This window comes from Pseudonaja textilis, chromosome 4 (genome assembly GCF_049901715.1).
Source record: "Pseudonaja textilis isolate UNSWEBS1 chromosome 4, rPseTex1.2, whole genome shotgun sequence".
In the NCBI taxonomy this organism is placed as follows: domain Eukaryota; kingdom Metazoa; phylum Chordata; class Lepidosauria; order Squamata; family Elapidae; genus Pseudonaja; species Pseudonaja textilis.
Genome location: NC_141993.1, coordinates 5,844,084 through 5,862,618, shown reverse-complemented (window position 1 = coordinate 5,862,618; position 18,535 = coordinate 5,844,084). Strand labels below are relative to the sequence as shown.

Here is an 18,535-nt window from a genome sequence, read left to right as displayed (position 1 = left end):
CCTACCACAGCAGGACAGCCAAAACGTAGACACAGGCCAGTTGCCATTTTTGATCTTAACCTGGGGTGTGGAGTGATGTTCATAGGACTAGTTTGTAGGTCATTGTTTTCAGTCCCTTCGCAACGTCAAATGGTCATGAAACGAAGGGTTCTCAGGCGAGGACGGCTTCTAACGTAGCCGCGAGAATGTTTAATTGTGGCTCAAATGCTGCCTTTATTCTTCCTCAGTGGCTGAGGATGCGGAAGAGGAGGAGGAAGGAGAAAGAGATGCGGAACTCGGCGGGCTGTTTCGCGTCAGCCGTCCTGACAAAGAATCGAAACGAAAGATTGATGCTCTGGATTGCTCCAAATTTCCCACGGAAGCCCCACAAGACTGGGACCTGGACGAGGTATGGCTTCTTCAGATTTGTTGGCTGATGAACGGGGTGTCAACTGTCCGACGAGCGAACCCGAAACAAGGAAGCACTCTCGGGAGGTTTGAACTCCCAAAAGTAAAACTTTATTGGAACTGAAGAATCAAAACCAGCTCTGATTTTCTCCGCGCAAAGAGTTGCTCAGTTAAGCAGTAGCTTCCCTACCTCCCCACCCAATCATGAGACGGCCTTTTGATATGGGAACAGTCCACCTCTCTCTCCAGCACCTGCAACAGGGACCTTGATGGTTGCACAGGTTCTCTCGGTCCACGCACTCGGTTCTCAGCATGCCAGTCGACACACTGTTTAAATGAAAGATGGATTTATTGTAAATATATTTTTTTTCCAAAAAAGAAAAAGAAAAGGTCCCTTCCAACTCTGTCATTCTATTCTATGCTATTTTGCAGGTGAAGGACAGCATCCGAGATTGTTTCGTGACCGGAAAGTGGGAAGCGGACAAAGACGCAGAAAAACTGTTGAAGGAAGATGGTAAATCAGAATCGGAGGGTGTCCCTCCCTACTTATTTTCTTGGAAGCAACCTGGAGGGGAGGAAAAAGTATTGTTTCTTCATACAAGCTAGTCCTCGATGTACGACCGGTTGCTTAGCAACGGTTGGAAGTAATGATGGACACCCGCCCCCCCACAACAGCTACTTAACAATCCAGCTTTGATATCAGCCCAGTGCCTGCCAGTCACGTGACTGCGCTTTATGATGGTTTGCCGGAAACCAGCATTTAAAAGGTGGTAAGATCAGGTCTGTTTCACATGGCGACCCACTTAAGAACTACCAAGACTTTTTTAAAAAAAAGTTTATTTTTTACACATCTCTTCACGTGAGCAACGTGATTCCAGGTTATAACATTTATACACAGTCATAATTGCATTTTCAACTTTCTTATCTAATATCAAATCATTATCTATTCCACTGATCTTTAAATAAGTTCTCATTTCATATTTCAATTCATTACTTCAATATCAAAAAACATTTCATCCTCACCTATATTTTCAATTCTTTATCCCCTATTATTTCCATTTTCAGCTTACCACCTATTTTACATTATTCATTATTACCTTCATTAGTTCATTTTTACCCTTCTTTGTTTATTATAAAACTGATAATATTCAGGATCCACATGGTATATCCCCCAGTCTACAGTAAATCTTATATTTATTCCAGAGATATTCATATAACCATTTCATATTTTTTCTTGGTTTCTACTAAGTAAGAATTACCAAGACTTAACGACCAGGCTCAATTATGGTCGTAACTCGAAGACTGCCACCCTTCCTGTCTGTAAGGTGGGCATTGGGTGAACATCTGAGGAGGAATGGATGAGGGCATCATTAGGAGAGGATAATTTGGAATAAACCGTGCCTGATCCCAGAGTATCTGTAACAAAAATACAGGCAGTCCCCAGGTTACAACAGTTTGTTTAGTGACCGTTAAGTGGCACTGAAAGAAATGACTGACAACCTCTTTTCACACTTACAACCATCGTGGCATCCCTGTGGTCACGTGGTCACAATTGAGACCCCCAACTGACTCACATTTACGACGGGTCGCTGTGTCCAGGGGTCATGTGATACCCTCTTTCATGACCACCTGACTAGCAAAGTCAACGGGCGGATTCTGCTTAACAACCTTGTGACCCACTTAACCGCTGCAGCGATTCACTTAACGACCGTGGCAAGGTGGTAAAATGGGGAAGGCTCTTGTGATGACCTGGAGTGTAACACAAACATAACAAAATCTAAAATGTAAATAAATGTCCCTTTTAATGCCTCCAAGTTGGCCCCACTGTTTAGTAATACTCAGTTGGAGATAAAACGTACTCAAAAATAGTCTTCAAAAGAGAGCAATACCGTCTGAACTTAATGAGCAGATAGGGGTGAAATAAAAAACCAAAACAAACTACAATGAAGGAATTTCCACAACGGATCAGGATAAGTAATTACCAGTTGCCAGGATATAACAAGGCACAGTCTGTTGGAAGGACGCCCACCAAAGTAAAACATGCTTTGCTTCTGGCAATGCTGTGTTTTAACCATCTCTCTTATATACTATTCTCCCCAGCTGTAACCAATGAGGGGGATCATGGCCGCCTCTTCTCTCGCAAGCTAAGTTTCTTCCTTCTCCATTTCTCCCTGCGTGTCCTAGGATGCAGAGGGGGTGGGCCTGGTTCTTCCTCTGACTGCCCACCCGGCCTCTGCCTTTCCCCAGCCTCCTCCACAACCTCCGGAGCCACACTTCCACTCCCTGTCGGCTGTTCCTCCTCTCCCTCAGAGTCCGACTCTGAGGGCATGACAGCTCTCTTTAACGAACGTCTTACTTTAGCAGCAGAAATTTGGGGCTCAGTACTGCTCGTGCATTGAGGACTAACCTGTATGGACCTCGGAAAGATGAACGCTAGTTCTGATTTCTGTTTTTTTTAAAAAAATTTATTTTCCAGAAGAAATATACGGTGATTTTGAAGATCTTGAGACAGGAGCAGTATATAAAGGCCGATCAGCTGATCAAGGAGACGAGGTTTGAGACTGTCTGATTATGTCTGATTTAACTGATAGGTGCCGTGTGATAGAATAACAGAATAACGGAGCTGGATGGGACCTTGGAGGTCTTCTAGTCCAACCCCCCTGCTAAGGCAGGAAACCTTATACCACTTCAGACAGATGGTTGTCCAATCTCTTCTTAAATAATAACTCAATCTCTCTCCCTGAGCAACTCTCAGGTTCTGGAAAAGTGTAAAAGATTCAAATTTAAATACAGGTAGGCCTGAGCTTAACTACGGTTCATTTAGTGATGGTCCCAAGTTACAACTACACCAGTGAAAAAGTGACTTTTGACCATTTTTCATGCTTAATGACCGTTGGCAGCAACCTTACAGTTCACTCAAGAAATTCATGGATTTTTTGCGATTTAATCTTTGACGTCAGTTTCTCCCTCTCTCTCTTATTTCCTGCAGTTATTCTGTAGTTATTCTATCCTGTGATTTTAAATACATTTTATACACATTTTTTCAGTCACGTCTGAGGGCCAGTCGTGATTTTTTTTAGAAGGAAATGTGTGAGACAGCAGCAGGAGTCTAGAATGGACAGTACCAATAAATTTAATGATGATAACGATAATGAACTATTGAAATTTCCTTGGGCATTTCCCTGCGGTGGTACATCAACACATTTTTTCCCCAAAATCCCCTCTTTGTAACAAAAACTATCAGTGACATTTGCATGGGAGTGGTGATCGAAGTTGTCCTATTCCATGGTGCATCATCTATGAATTCAGACTGTTGGCAGTGGACTCATAGTTATGACGGGCACGGTGTCCTGGGTTTTATGTGATCCCCTTTGGCGACTTTCTGACAAGCGAAGTCAAGGCAGTCAATGCAGGGATTCACTGAAGAACTATGGCAAGAAAGGCCATAACACGGAGCAAAATTCATTTAGCAGCTGTTGTGGCCAGCCAGTGGAGCTGGCGGTGGACTCGGACAGTGAGGAGGGTGTGAAGAAACGTGGGCCAGTCCCGGAGTCTGGGGAAGGCTCTGAAGAGGGCTCTGTGTCGGAGGCAGAGATGGGGCCAGGGCCATCTGACAATTATCAGCTGCCTTTGGAGTCAGAGATCAGTGAGGAAGAAGAACAGCTGGAGTCTGTTCCTAGTGTGCACATGCACAGAGCTGCCAGGAGAAGGGAATAGTTAAGGAACAAGGGTGAATGGCCCTTCTCAGGGAAGAAAGAGGAGCAAAAGGGGAGTGTGGGGTTTGCAGGAGACAATTCGTTCAATTCATTATGGTGAAGATCTGTTCTTGACTCCTTGCCAAGTATTGTCTGCTACAGAGTGGCGTTTGGAAGATATCATCCTGGCAACTCTCCCAGCCTGATAAAGGTCTGTAGTTGTGAAATCTCATGAAAGACTGTTGGCTGGGATTTTGCTGGAAAGTGAATGAGAGGAATTCACTTTAACCTAAATAAAAGTGGTTTTATCGGTACGAGGAGTCTGTTTTGTGCTTTTGGGGAAGCCTAGGTCAGAACAGTAGTTGTCTGTTGCTTAGCAACAGAAATTTTGAGCTCCATTGTGGTCGTATGTCGAGGACCGCCTGTATTTAACTTCGAGTCACTGCCCAGTGGGATAGGGGCTTATGACTGTATGCAAGATTCCAACCTAACCAATACATTCAGAGGCCTTGCTGGGTATAGAAGAAAGGGGCATCTTGGCCAGGAATTTTTTTCTTTTTAAAATTACGTGCTGCAGATTTCATTTGGGAGGGGAGAAAATTCAAGGCTTGAATGACTTGAATGGTTATTATTTTTCTCCGTGCCGTTTAGGCGGAAAACGAAGAGGAAGAAGGCAACGCGGGAAAGAGCCCCGAAGCGGCTAAGGAGGAAGAGGAGCAGAAGAAACGCATCGCGAAGAAACGCAAACTGAAAGAGATGTTTGACGCAGAGTATGATGGGAACGCCACCTATTTTGATGACCTGAAAGAGGAGCTGCAGAACCAGGCTCAGGTAGAGCCCCTGGTTTGGCTGAAGGGTTGGGAGGCCAAGAGGATGGCCCGGCAATGTTTCTCCTTCAGGTCTTGGCAAGAGTTTATGTTGGAAGAGGAGCTCATCTCCGCGAGCAAAGCGTGAATGAAGTCAAGCCAGCGTGAGACCAAAATGTCATCGTGCTCTGCCTTGACTTGTCTTTGGTGCAGATGAAAGGGGAAGGGACAGAAATGCCGTCCGGTTTGTGATAGCAGTAGCCCTTAAACTTATAGACTGCTTCATAATGCTTTGAGCAGCGATGGTGCAGTGGTTAGAGTGCAGTACTGCAGGCTCCTTCTGCTGACTGCCGGCTGACTGCAATTTGGCAGTTCGAAACTCACCAGGCGCCAGGTTGACTCAGCCTTCCATCCTTCCGAGGTGGTAAAATGAGGACCCAGATTGTTGGGGGCAAGAGGCTGACTCTGTAAACTGCTTAGAGGGGGCTGTAAAGCACTTGTGAAGGAGTACATAAGTCTAAGGGCTATGGCTATCTTCCTTCCTTCCTTCCTTCCTTCCTCCCTTCCTCCCTCCCTCCCTCCCTCCCTCCCTCAGGTTGACTCAGCCTTCCATTCTTCCCAGGTGGGTAAAATGGGGACCCAGATTGTTGGGGGGCAAAAGGCTGACTGTGTAAACCACTTAGAGAGGGCTGGAAAGCTCGGGGAAGAGATATATAATTCTGCTATTGCTTGGGAAGGAAAGAAGGCAGGCAGGCAGGCAGGCAGGAAGGAAGGAAGGAAGGAAGGAAGGACCTGGTGGTGTAATACTGAGACTGCAGTATCTCAGGCCAATTCTGCTAACTGACAGGAGTTCAATCCTGACTGGCTGAAGGTTGACTCAGCCTTCAATTCCTCCCAGGTGGGTCAAATGAGGACCCAGATTGTTGGGGGCAAAAGGCTGACTCTGTAAACCGCTTAGAGAGGGCTGGAAAGCTCTGGGAAGCAGTATATAATTCTGCTATTGCTTGGGAAGGAAAGAAGGCAGGCAGGCAGGCAGGAAGGAAGGAAGGAAGGAAGGAAGGACCTGGTGGTGTAACAGTGAGACTGCAGTATCTCAGGCCAATTCTGCTGACTGACAGGAGTTCAATCCTGACCGGCTGAAGGTTGACTCAGCCTTCCATTCCTCCCTAGCCCTTAGACTTATAGACTGCTTCACAATCCTTTGAGCAGCGATGGTGCAGTGGCTAGAGTGCAGTACTGCAGGCTCCTTCTGCTGACTGCCGGCTGACTGCAATTTGGCAGTTCGAAACTCACCAGGCGCCAGGTTGACTCAGCCTTCCATCCTTCCGAGGTGGTAAAATGAGGACCCAGATTGTTGGGGGCAAGAGGCTGACACTGTAAACCGCTTAGAGAGGGCTGCAAAGCCCTTGTGAAGCAGTATACAAGTCTAAGGGCTATGGCTACCTTCCTTCCACCCTCCCTCCCTTCCTTCCTTGCTCAGTAATGCCCAGCTTTAACAAGGCGACTTATAAAACAGAACTGAGCCTATTGTGGGACGGCAAGTTTGTCGTTTCGTAACTCAGCAGAATTGGCTCTGCAAGAACCCCAAAAGACCAGCTGTGGGATTGTCTTGACGGGCCTCATTGCCATAAAAACCATTGTGGTTGTTGCGTCCCTTCTTGTGTTCGCTGTGCAGCTTAACCGGCTGGAGTTTGAAGATCAAGATGATGAAACCCGAATTCAGTACGAGGGCTTCCGACCAGGCATGTACATCCGGATAGAACTGGAGAACGTCCCGTGTGAGCTGGTGCTGCACTTTGATCCGCGCTATCCAATCATCCTGGGCGGCCTGGGAAACACGGAAGGAAACGTGGGCTACGTGCAGGTATGTTAGGGTCTTTCCCGCTTCTTAACCAGGATAGAGAAAGAAGGACAAAGATTTTCCCCTCTCCACTCGTGTCTGACTCTTGGGGGTGGGGCTCATCTCTGTGTCCTAACCGAGGGAGCCAGTGTTGTCTGAAGACACATTTTGTGGTCATGTGGTGGCATAGTGCTTAGAATGCGGTCTTGCAGGCTAATTCTGCCCAATGCCAGCTGTTTGATTCTGACCAGTTCAAGTTGAGCCAGCCTTCTGTCCTTCTGGGGTCAATAAAATGAGGACCCAATAGGCTGACTCTGTAAAGAGGGCTGTAAAAGCACTATGAAGCTGTATATAAGGCTAAGAGCTATTCCTTCCTTCCTTCCTTCCTTCCTTCCTTCCTTCCTTCCTTCCTTCCTTCCTTCCTTCCTTCCTTCCTTCCTTCCTTCCTTCCTGGTTGACTCAACCTTCCATCCTTCCAAGGTGGGTCAAATGAGGATCCAGGTTGTTGGGGACAAAAGGCTGACTCCGGAAACCGCTTAGAGGGTATTAGAAGTCCAAGTGCTATTGCGATCATGTGGCCAGCATGACTATACACGGTGCCTTCCCACCGAAGTGGTACTTATTTATCTACTCACACTTGCATCCTTTCGAACCACTACCTGGGCAGGAGCTGAGGCAAGGAATGGGTGCTCACCCCGTCACACGAAGCTCAGGTCTCGAACCTGAGCTGTCAGCTTTCCATCTGACAAGCTCAGCATCCTTAACCCATGGGCCATTGCGCCCCCTTCCGTGACAGGTAGAGATTCTCAGATGCTCCTGAACGTAGCTCTCTCTGAAGGTGTGTATACATACTTGCATACCGATCTCACATACTGTACATACATACTAGATACATACATACATATGTTTCCTATATGTGCATTTTTGTTTCTTCTTGACCTTCTATGCCTTATTGGTAAGTTGCTGCCAAGAGTTGTTTCTATTCCCTGGGGATTTTGAAAGCTCAATCTCTCTCTCTCACACACACACACGCTAATTTGAATCAAGTCCCACTCTGTCTCTTCCATAGTTTGATATTATGCAACTGAAAACTTTGTTCTCAGCAAAGGGGACGTAGGGATTGTTGAAAGGGCTTCTGAGGTGAGATAGTTCCATGGTTTTTGGTTTTTTTTTTTTTTTAAATAGATGCGGTTGAAGAAGCATCGCTGGCACAAGAAGATCCTCAAAACCCGGGATCCTCTGATTCTTTCTCTGGGCTGGAGGCGCTTCCAGACAATTCCTGCGTATTACATCGAAGACCACAACGGACGTCACAGGCTGCTTAAGTATACGCCACAACACATGCACTGCGGAGTAACATTCTGGGGTAAGAGCTGCTAAGGTCGCAACTTTTCCCCTTTGGGAGGGAGGCCCTGCGTAGGGCTTCCAATCCGAAGAGAGCTGGGAGGGACCTCCGAGGTCCTCTAATCTAACCCCCTGCTCAAACAGGGGACCCTATACTGTTTCAGGGAAGGGGCTGCCCAGCCCCTTTCTTAAAAACCTCCAGTGATAAGAGCACCTACAGTTTCTGGAGCCCAAGGGGTTGCCCCCATTCTAACTTCTAACGAGTTCTGTCAAATAAAATGGAAATTCCGCATTGCCGTTTGCAAGCAGTTGTTAATAAAGAAGGCTTGTTTGTTTATATATATCTGCAGGGCTTAGATATTGCTCCAAATGAAGGAACGTGGAGAAGTTTAAAAGAGGGATAAATGCAAACCAGAATGCAGTGCTAGAAATAATAAGCTCTCCATTCATTAAATTCCAGATTACGGAAGGGAACAGCTCAGAACATCTCCAGTGTCCCAAGACCTGTTGAAAAAAAAATCCAGTTTTAACAGGATAACGGGTGGAAGAGACCTCAGAGGTCTTCTAGTCCAACCCCCTGCTCAGGCAGGAGGCCCTATACCATTCCACACAAGTGACTGTCCAGTCTCTTCTTAAAGACCTCCACTGATGAAGCACCCACAACTTCTGGAGGGCAGCTGTTCTACTGGTGAATTGTCCTCACTGTTAGGAAGTTTCTTCTTAATTCCAGATTGCTTCTCTCCTTGGTTAGTTTCCATCCATTATTTCTTGTACTTTTTGCTTTGGAAAATAAGTTGACCCCCTCCTCTTTGTGGCAGCCCCTCAAATACCGGAAGACTGCTATCATGTCCCCTTCTTTTCTCTAGACTGGCCATACCCATTTCCTGCAATCATTCTTCATAGGTTTTTGTCTCTTTAATCATCTTAGTTGCTCTTCTCTGCACTCTTTCCAAAGTCTCAACATGTGTTTTTCGTAATGTGGTGACCAAAACGGGATGCAGGATTCCAGGGGTGGCCTTACTAAGGATTTACAAAGCGATACTCGTACTTCACATGGTTTTGATCCTATTTATACAGCAAGGAACCACTTGCCCAGCTGTTTTATTGTATTAGTAGTAATAACAATTCACTGTTATTGGTTAGTTTGAAAAGGGACTTTGCCAACCATAGTGATGCTTTCAATGTTGGTTAACGCAATAACTGCTGTTTGTTTGCAAAAGACACGCGATTCGGACCTCACCCTAGTGACAGAAGGACAATGGTTTGGACACCTTGCTAATAGATATTTAGATGAGAATAACAAGCAGATGGCAACCCCAAATATGAGGCATCACTGCTGTTCAAATACATTAAAGATGTATTTTAGCCAACGGTTGAAATATCTGTAATGCAAGTTCATGAGCTGCATGAAAGGCAAAGAATCATATCGAGTCCATAAAGATTACACATAAGAAGCAATCTTGGAGAAAGGAGGAGGCTTCGATTCGCTACACTGTGAAGAGTTTGTAAATCTTGATTACAGGTTCGTTCCTCGGATCAGGTGGTTGATGAACTGGGCGATTCACTTTTTTTCTCCTCCTTCATTTTCAAACGTCGTCTTCCTTCACGCTTGGCTGGGTGGCTTTAAAAAACGAAGGAAGGTCAGACCTGATTAGGATTTGGAGCTGAGGCGCTCAGAAGTCGGAGAGCTCTCATTTTTTGGAGAAATGAGGCAGCAGTGGCCCCCACCTTCTAGGTCAGGTGTTTCTCCAACGTGGCAGCTTCAAGAGGCGTGGACTTCAACTCCCAGAATTCCCCAGCCAGCAGGGGAGGTGAGTCCACACATCTTAAAGCAGAAGTCTCCAAACCTGGCAACTTTTAAGACTTGTGGACTTCCAACTCCCAGAATTCTCCGGCCAGCTGGAGAATATGGCTGGAGAATTCTGGGAGTTGAAGTCCACAAGTCTTAAAGTTGCCAAGTTTGGGGACTTCTGTCTTAAAACCATCACGGTTGAGAGACACTGGCCTAGACGGTTGCCAGGGAAACCACAGGCAGTCCTCCACATTACGACCACCATGGAGACATTGGTGAAGGGAGTTTTGCCCCGTTGTAACAACCTTTCTTGCCGCCATTGTTAAGTGGGTCACTTTACATTTGTTAAGTGAATCTGGCTTCCCCATTGACTTTGCTGGTCAAGGAGGGAGATCAGGCAACCTTGGGACAACACCAATGGTCATAAGTATGAGCCAGTGGCCAAGCGCCTGAATTTTGATTGCCGGGATGCTGGAAAGGTCGCAACTCTGAAAAGTGGCCGTAAGTCCCTTTTTTTCAGTGGTAACTTTGGACGGCCATTAAATGAACAGCTATAAATCAAGGACTCCCCTGTACAAGGATACGGTACCAGAACTGGAGCTCACCTTAGAAAAGTTTTCGTTTAATGCTGTAGCCGTTCTTCTGGCACGCATTTATTTTTATCGTCTCTCAAGGGAAGGCGTGAACATCAGACATACAAAGAAACAAGCGAAGGCACCCTATTAAGTTATTGTTTGATGGTTTCATTCAACTTTCTTTATAGGACCCATAACTCCACAAGGGACCGGGTGTTTGGCAGTCCAGTCCGTGAGTGGTACAACGGTAAGTACGTTAGCACGGCCGGTTTCCAATCCGCTTCCTTACGATCGCTTTATTTGTGAATTGGTGCTGTTGAAAAGGAGCCCAAATACTGCAGTTGGAAGTGCTAATAAATGGCTCCATTCCTGGAGGTAACATTGAGAAGAAGAATTCTTCAAAATTCTCCATTCAAAATATATATATTTTTTTGAATTCTACTGTATAGTGCAGTGTTGGTGCGGTGTCGGGGTTTTTAGATTCTGTGTGTGGAGGAGGGTGAAAGATGTTGTGTTTGTGTTTATTTTCATGGTCATGGTATGTGCACTGAAGGTGGTGTCTGATTTCGTTGTACGAGGTGCAGTGACAATAAAGTAAACTAAACTAAACTGAAGATATTCTAGTTGTTTTACTAAGCCCTGGTGCAAACTGATATTTTTTTTAATGCCTATAAAAGTAATGTCAGGGTTCTGGAGATTGCCCTAATTAAATCATGAACCTCAAGTCAAGCTTCAAAAAACTTCAAAAGATTTACTAGGAGCAGCATGCCAGCGTTAACGAGCTGGGTGTCATCAATCATGTTCTCCAATGAAGGATTTTCGGGGACAGAAGATCCGGTAGCCTAGGTACAATCTTTGTAGATAAGGGTGGAATGTACTACTGGTTGTAAACTGCTGGAATGCTCCTTCAGATTCCCCGCCCCCCGTTTATAGCAACTTGAAAACAGGCATAGGAATGTTTTATGAGTCGACAGGTAATTTTTTCCCCTCAAGACTTTCCATGCAGAGAAAGCCCCAAAGGTGCTTTTTTCAAGAGGAAACTGGACTTTCTTGTTTTTCCTTGAAGACGTTTTGCTTCTCCTCCAAGAAGCTTCTTCAGCTCTGACTGGATGGTGGAGGATAGAAGCAATTATATTATACAGATAAAGCTCCAAGTGGCCTCAGCAACTCTCAGAGGGAGCTCTAACGACCAGATGACTGCAAGGAATCTACATCCTTCCATCCTCCACCATTCAGTCAGAACTGAAGCAGCTTCTTGGGTGAGAAGCAAAACCCCTTCAAGGAAAAAGAAAGAAAGTCCATTTGCCTCTTGGAAAAAAAGCACCTTTGGGACAACTATGACCTGGATGACGGAGAATCTCCACAGAGTTGCAGGAAAAGTAAACTACATCAAAAGCCCTAGACTTTTCATAAAAAGAACTTCATACGTCATAAATGGACTTTCGTTGTTTTATTTTAGGCTGATTTTCGGATAGCCGCCACTGGCGTTGTGCTCGACTTGGATAAGTCCATCAGGATTGTGAAGAAATTAAAGTTGATCGGTTTCCCTTTCAAAATTTTCAAGAATACAGCTTTTATTAAGGTACGTGTTTGAGCAGGAAATGTTGCCATTTAGTCTTTGTAAGTCGTGTATTGTTTCACCTTTATTCATTTAAATTTATCACGGCTACCCACCCCAGAAGTCTCTGGGTAGGAGCTCAAAGTTAAAATTTATCTTGGTGTGGTACTTAATGCCACGGATTTTAAAAAGACCAACCTAAATGTTAAATCACGTTTTATTCCAATCCCATTTTTAAATTGCGTTTTACCCAGTTCCATTTAAGATTGCTTTTATCAAATTTCAGTAATAATTGGTTTCTGGATCTCTGCACTTTGATATGGCCCATGGGCGAATCAATCGATCAATAAAATAAAAGGAGCAGCGTAACTTTGGGTACATTTGTGGTTTATTAGAGACATGCTTGCTTTGATTTGTGGCCGAAATGTCTCTCAAAGATACCTCTGTTGATTTTTTTTTAAAAAAGCACACTTCTTAATATAATAATATAATATAAACTTTATAACCTTAATATAATATAAACTTTATAATGTCTTGGTAAGGCCACACTTGGAATACTGCATTCAGTTTTGGTTGTCACGATGTAAAAAAGATGTTGAGACTCTAGAAAGAGTGCAGACAAGAGCAATGAAGATGATTAGAGGACTGGAGACTAAAACATACAAAGAATGGTTGCTGTCTAGCTTAATAAAGGGAAGGACCAGGGGAGACATGATAGCAGTGTTCCAATATCTCAGGGGCTGTCCCAAAGAAGAGGGAGTCAAGCTACTCTCCAAAGCCCTTGAGGGCAGGACACGAAGCAATGGGTGGAACAATTAACCAGTGGAACAACTTGCCTCCAGAAGTTGTGAATGCTCCAACATTGGAAGTTTTAAAAAATCGATGTTGGATAACCATTTGTCTGAAGTGATGTAGGGTTTCCTACCTGGGCAGGGGGTTGGACTAGAAGACCTCCAAAGTCCCTTCCAACTCTGTTACTCTATTCTATAAGTAACAGAGGAAGATGAGTTAGAAGAAACACTGGCTCTTTGACTGTTAATCCTGATGCACCCAAAATAGAAATGTTCTTCTATGCCATGCAGGGGATGTTTAACTCTGTGCTGGAAGTGGCTAGGTTTGAGGGGGCAGCCATCCGTACGGTGAGCGGCATCCGAGGACAGATTAAGAAAGCCCTCAGGACCCCCGAGGGGGCCTTCCGAGCAACTTTCGAAGACAAGTTGTTGATGAGTGGTAAGTTGGCTTTTCCACTTTTGCACATGTGAAACCTGGCTTTATCGGGGTCAGGAGGAGGAAGATCAGTTCTGGGGTTGGAGGAATTGGGAAGACGGAGAGTCAGCAGCCAGACTGTGCCCTTCCCCAGTTTCCTCCACAGTCACACTTTCACACTTCCACTTCCTGTCAGCTGTTTGTCTTCCTCCTCGGATTCAGAATCGCAACAGGGACATGACGTCTCCCAAACTGTGAGCCATTAAAGAGGGAAACCAATTTAAATATATAGATACAGATATATAGATAGACGATATATAGATATATAGACGAACACAATACAGAAGCCTGATGATGGCAGATGAGATTCTGCCGAAACGTTGCTACAACTTTAAAAGCACAACTACAATGACTTGGGAAAATACCCGAACAAAGCTGAATACCATACATGTAAGTACCCGCGAAAACTTAAGAAAACAGATATATAGATATAGATATATTCCCAACCATTTTCTCTTTCTTCAGACATCGTATTCATGCGAACGTGGTACCCTGTGTCTACCCCTGCCTTCTATAATCCGGTCACCTCTTTACTGAAGCCTCCGGGTGAGAAATCCTCCTGGGTAGGAATGAAGACCACGGGGCAGCTGAGACACGAGAGGGGCATCAGGCTGAAACAAAACAAGGATTCCCTCTATAAGGTAGGACGGTCGGTGTGATGTGTTTGTGTGGCAGGGTTTTTTTTTTTTTAAAAAAACTGATTTTTGTCTCTGGGGCAGCGGTTTGGATACGGACCCCTTCCAAGAATCCGTGAGCTTTCTTGCCACGTGGTTTAATTTTAATTTGGTTCACTGTAAGGGTTCCAGATGGGTTTTTCCTCCTTCATTTTATTGAGAAAAAGAGACATGGCTGGCTGGAGAGAGAGAGAGAAGATGATTAGAGAGAGAAGGTGATAAGAGAGAAAAGAAAGAAGGAAGGAAGGAAGGAAGGAAGGAAGGAAGGAAGGAAGGAAAGAAAGAAAGAAAAAGAAAGAAAGAAAGAAAGAAAGAAAGAAAGAAAGAAAGAAAGAAAGAAAGAAAGAAAGAAAAAGAAAAGAAACCAATAGCAGTAAACTTAGACTCCACTTTACAGTGCTTTTACAACCCTCTCTAAGCCGTTTAGAGAATCAGCAATTGCCCCTAACAATCTGGCTCCTCATTTTACCCACCTCGGAAGGACGGAAGGCTGAGTCAATCTTGAGCCTAAGAGAGATTTGAACTGCCAAATGGCAGGCAGCCGGCAGGCAGCAGAAGTAGCCTGTAGTGCTGCACTCTAACCACTGTGCCACCACGGCTCAGGTAGATAAGATAGATGATAGATAGACAGACAGACACAGACAGATTAAGGGATTGGATAGATAAGGTAATTAAAGAGAGATAAGATGATTAGATAGATGGTTGGACAGACAGTCTGATGAATTGCTAGCTGGCTGGCTGGATAGACAGATGGCTGGATAGATGGATAGATTGATGGATGATAGATAGTGGACAGACGGACAGACATAGAGAAAGCTGGATTAGTGGCTGGATGGATGTAGGGATGGATGGATAAACATATACAGAGAAGAAAACTGGATATCATAATAGTAGAAAGAGGCATTAAAGGAAGGGGCAGAATTTTTCTGTCACAGGGGATGTTAGAAATTTGTGTTAAACTTTTAAGCATATTTCAAGACTTAAATAATTATTTTTATTTATGGACTACTGAATTTTGGGTGGAATTATTTGAAGTGGCTGCGGGTGGGAGCACAGAAACTATTTTAGAAACTGCGGATTGCCGATCGGTGGATTAAATAAACTGTGATTGGTGTTGGCAGTCATTAGTTTCAGTGCAAAATGAAGTGAGCTCACCAAAAGAAGAAGCAAGGAAATGCAAAGTCTTTGCCCTAAACTGGGTTTTTTTTTGTGTGTGTGTGTGTGTGTGTGTGTGTGTGTAATTGTGCAACTATTTGCATTTCAAATATGAAATGCTAGCAGGGTACCTGTGCTTTGCAACAAAACTATGGGATCAGGCAACTTTTGGGGGAGGAAAATTAGGGGGGGCAGAATTGTGCCTCTGCCTACCATCATCCATCGGTGTTCACCTGGCTAGCGTCCTGTCAGTGGGTGAGAGAATTGAGGGCTTTTGGAAACCGAAATAATATTTGCTGTGCGAGCAAGAAAGAGAAAGCAAGGAGCCTGGGCGTGGCTTAGCTCAACTATTCTGTACTAAAGCTGCTTGCTGCATTGAAATTGAAATTGAAACTCTTCTCCTCTGCTTCTGTTTTGCATTTGGAAGAGATTTCTTTTCAGGTGAGGAGGAGGAGAAGAACTCCTTAGCATCAGAGCATGTTAATAATAATAATAATAATAATAATAATAATAATAATAATAATAATAATAATAATAATAATAATAATAATAATATAGGAGATACTCTAAATGCTCCGATGGTCATTTCACAAAATCCTTTATTAGTGAGCCCCTAGAAGCTAAGAAGAACCTACGGGCCAAATTTCAAATTTGTGGGCTTTATGATTCTGGGGTTTTCGTGATGATGCGTGAGTGGTCTTTCGCTTTTATATAGATAGATTCCATTTACAATCATTCCTGAAAGCACTGGAAGCTTGAGGCAAACAGGCTGTGGGGTATTTGTTTGGATTTTTGCTCAAAGTAGGATATTCCGCGAACATTGTGCCCGAAATGATTCCAAATGAAATGCTTTGCAACGTTGCTTGAAAAAAACCATTCCTTTCCTCTTTCCTCCTCTTTCTTAGCCGATAACCCGAGAGAAGAAACATTTCAACAAGCTGCATATTCCCAAAGCTCTTCAGAAGGCCTTGCCGTTTAAGAATAAGCCCAAGTTCCAAGAAAGGAAAAAGAAAGTCCCCAAGGATCAGTGGAGACCGGCTGTGATCAGGGAACCGCACGAAAGGAAGGTGAGATCTTTTGTGGCCTTCCATAGCAGCTGCCCTCTCCTCTCATAAATTTCACCCAGAATAGTTGCTAAGCATCACAGTGGGTGTTATAAAGATGCTTCTTTTTAAAAAAAAAAACAAAACCTTTAGTTTACTTTATTGTCATCTGCACCTCGTACAAGGAAATTACATGCCATCTTCAGTGTACATTATACATTGAAAAATAAATAAAACAAAAACACACATCCTTCACATTCTATACCAGGGGGTCTCCAACCTTGGCAACTTTAAGCCTGGCGGACTTCAACTCCCAGAATTCCCCAGCCAGCAAAGCTTCCTTTTGATTCACATCCTTAGTCCAATTCCACAAAAGCATGATTGGAAGATGGCCTGTGTTACGTGCAGGAGGTCCTTGACCTTCAAGAGTTCACTTAGTAACAGTTCGTAGTTACAACAGCACTTAGGGGGCGGGGTGGGGAAAGGGTCATTTTTTCACACTTAAAACCGTTGCAGCATTCCCCCCCTCTCCCCCAGTCATGTAATCAAAATTCAGATTCTTGACAACTGACTCGTGTTTGCGATGGTGGGTGTCACGCAATTCCCCTTTTGTAACCACCTGACAAGACAACGTCAATGAGGAAGCCCAGGTTCACTTCACAACTGGGCGACTTAAGTGCCAGGGTTTAAACTGTAGGAAATATCAACTGCAGCAGTTCCCTCAGCCACGGTGGCCCAGAAAGGCTGTAAAATAAGGCACAACTCAACTGAACAAGTGCCTCGCTTAGCAACATAAATTTTGAGCTGAATGGTGGCTCTACGTCCAGGACTTACCCTGTGTATTCATGCAATCCTTCCATCCTTAGGAGGAGGTTTTCTTCTTAAGAAACTTCCTCGCTTTTTCGAGGCCTGAAGTAGCAACTGCACAACACACACACACACACACACACACACGTTGTGTTTTACTCTGGTTGTAAACTCTGCCCTGGCTGTAAATGCTTTTTTTAAAAAAAGAAAATGTCCGTAAAATAGGCCCCAGGTACCCTGCCAGCTCTGATGAACACTTTTATCGGTGTCCATAGGTGGTAAATACAGCCACAAGGTTTATTGCTTTGAGTAGCCTTTCCAGTGTTTGGATGAAATGACTTTGGTGGGACAGGATGGTAGGTAGTTAAATACAGATTTAGCAGCCGCCAACAGGCATTGTTCGTGTTACCTTTTAATAGTTTCCTCACCCAAGGACCAAGGTGGGGAAAAAAGGGTATTTTAACGCCTGAGTTAATCATAGCAATTACCTTGGTGATTGTGGGTACAGTAAATAAAAGGAATTAAGCCAGCTTTTCTGAGGCCTTTAAAAGAAGTCTCTTTGCTAATGCTAGATATTAAAACCGGTGGATACGGAGTTGATAATTCCTACAATTTAAACCCCAGCATGTCGCCATTGTGCTGTGTCTTGGCTTCCTTTTTGAGGTTGTGTTGTTGTTTTTCTTCCCCAACTTGGGACTCGGCTCCGTCAACTTTGTGTCCCTTTCTTGTGTTCAGGTGGCAGCGCTTCTCTCGGCTCTGGGCACGGTACACAACCACAAGGCGCAGAAGAACAAGGCGCAGCACCGCCAGCAGGTCAGAGAACACCAGAAGGGCCAAGCGAAAGAGGAAGAAGCGAAGCTGAAGAGGCAGAAGGAAGCCAGGAAGAAACTCTTCCGTGCTATCGGACAGAGGGAGAAGAAGAAGCAGAAGTCAAGCCTGAAGGGCCCTGTTGGAAAAGAGTAAGAAGCGGCGATGTGCAGAAGCCCCGTGAGAAGCAGTCTTGACCTCCACAGCACTGCTGGCTTGGAGGATTACATTCTGGAAAACTGGTGAGACCACGGCCATTGCTGAGGAATGGAGCCTCCAGAGAAGGCCCTGTTTTAACAGCCCAAGAGAGTTTCCCATCTGTCTGCCTTTCTCATAACACCTGTCAGTAAGGATTGAGACACTTAATTCTGGGATCTCTAATGAACAAGAGATCTAAAAATATTCCGGCTTGGTTCTGGGCTTGAGAAAGGCAGTCACTCATATCCGAAAAAGAGCTCTCCAGTTGTAAACGGTCTTCGATGATGCCTTATTTGCGTGGGATGCTGAAATAATCCTAAATATATTTTATATTCTAGTTTGGGAAGGGACTGATGTATGGTGTTTTTTTGTTTTTTTTTGCGGGCAAATGGAATGGTTTTTTTTGCTGGTTTCTGGTGGACAGGAAATGCTTCTCCGACGCTCTGATCTTAATAGGGTGGCTTGAAAAACTCCGCTCATTGAAAGTTGAGTCGGTTGGCAGATTTCAAAGGTAAGTTTGACAGGAGGATCTGGAGCTGGAGGAAAAAAGGGGTCGTGTTATGAGATGATGTTGGCTCGTTCCAAGAA

General features: G+C 44.5%; 1 protein-coding gene across 1 annotated transcript in view; it reads left to right on the top strand.

The window, feature by feature from the left end:
* BMS1 (BMS1 ribosome biogenesis factor) overlaps window positions 1–18,293 on the top strand; it is a 36,018-nt gene extending 17,725 nt beyond the window's left edge. Inside the window, exons 11-22 of the mRNA XM_087932187.1 lie at window positions 228–388; window positions 820–901; window positions 2,864–2,940; window positions 4,734–4,913; window positions 6,564–6,752; window positions 7,914–8,094; window positions 10,628–10,686; window positions 11,899–12,021; window positions 13,080–13,227; window positions 13,729–13,904; window positions 15,998–16,159; window positions 17,678–18,293. Of these exons, the coding sequence (XP_087788313.1) occupies window positions 228–388; window positions 820–901; window positions 2,864–2,940; window positions 4,734–4,913; window positions 6,564–6,752; window positions 7,914–8,094; window positions 10,628–10,686; window positions 11,899–12,021; window positions 13,080–13,227; window positions 13,729–13,904; window positions 15,998–16,159; window positions 17,678–17,905 (1,766 nt within the window). The 3' untranslated portion in view covers window positions 17,906–18,293. The remainder of the gene's footprint in view (window positions 1–227; window positions 389–819; window positions 902–2,863; window positions 2,941–4,733; window positions 4,914–6,563; window positions 6,753–7,913; window positions 8,095–10,627; window positions 10,687–11,898; window positions 12,022–13,079; window positions 13,228–13,728; window positions 13,905–15,997; window positions 16,160–17,677) is intronic.
* The last annotated feature ends 242 nt before the right edge of the window (window positions 18,294–18,535 follow it).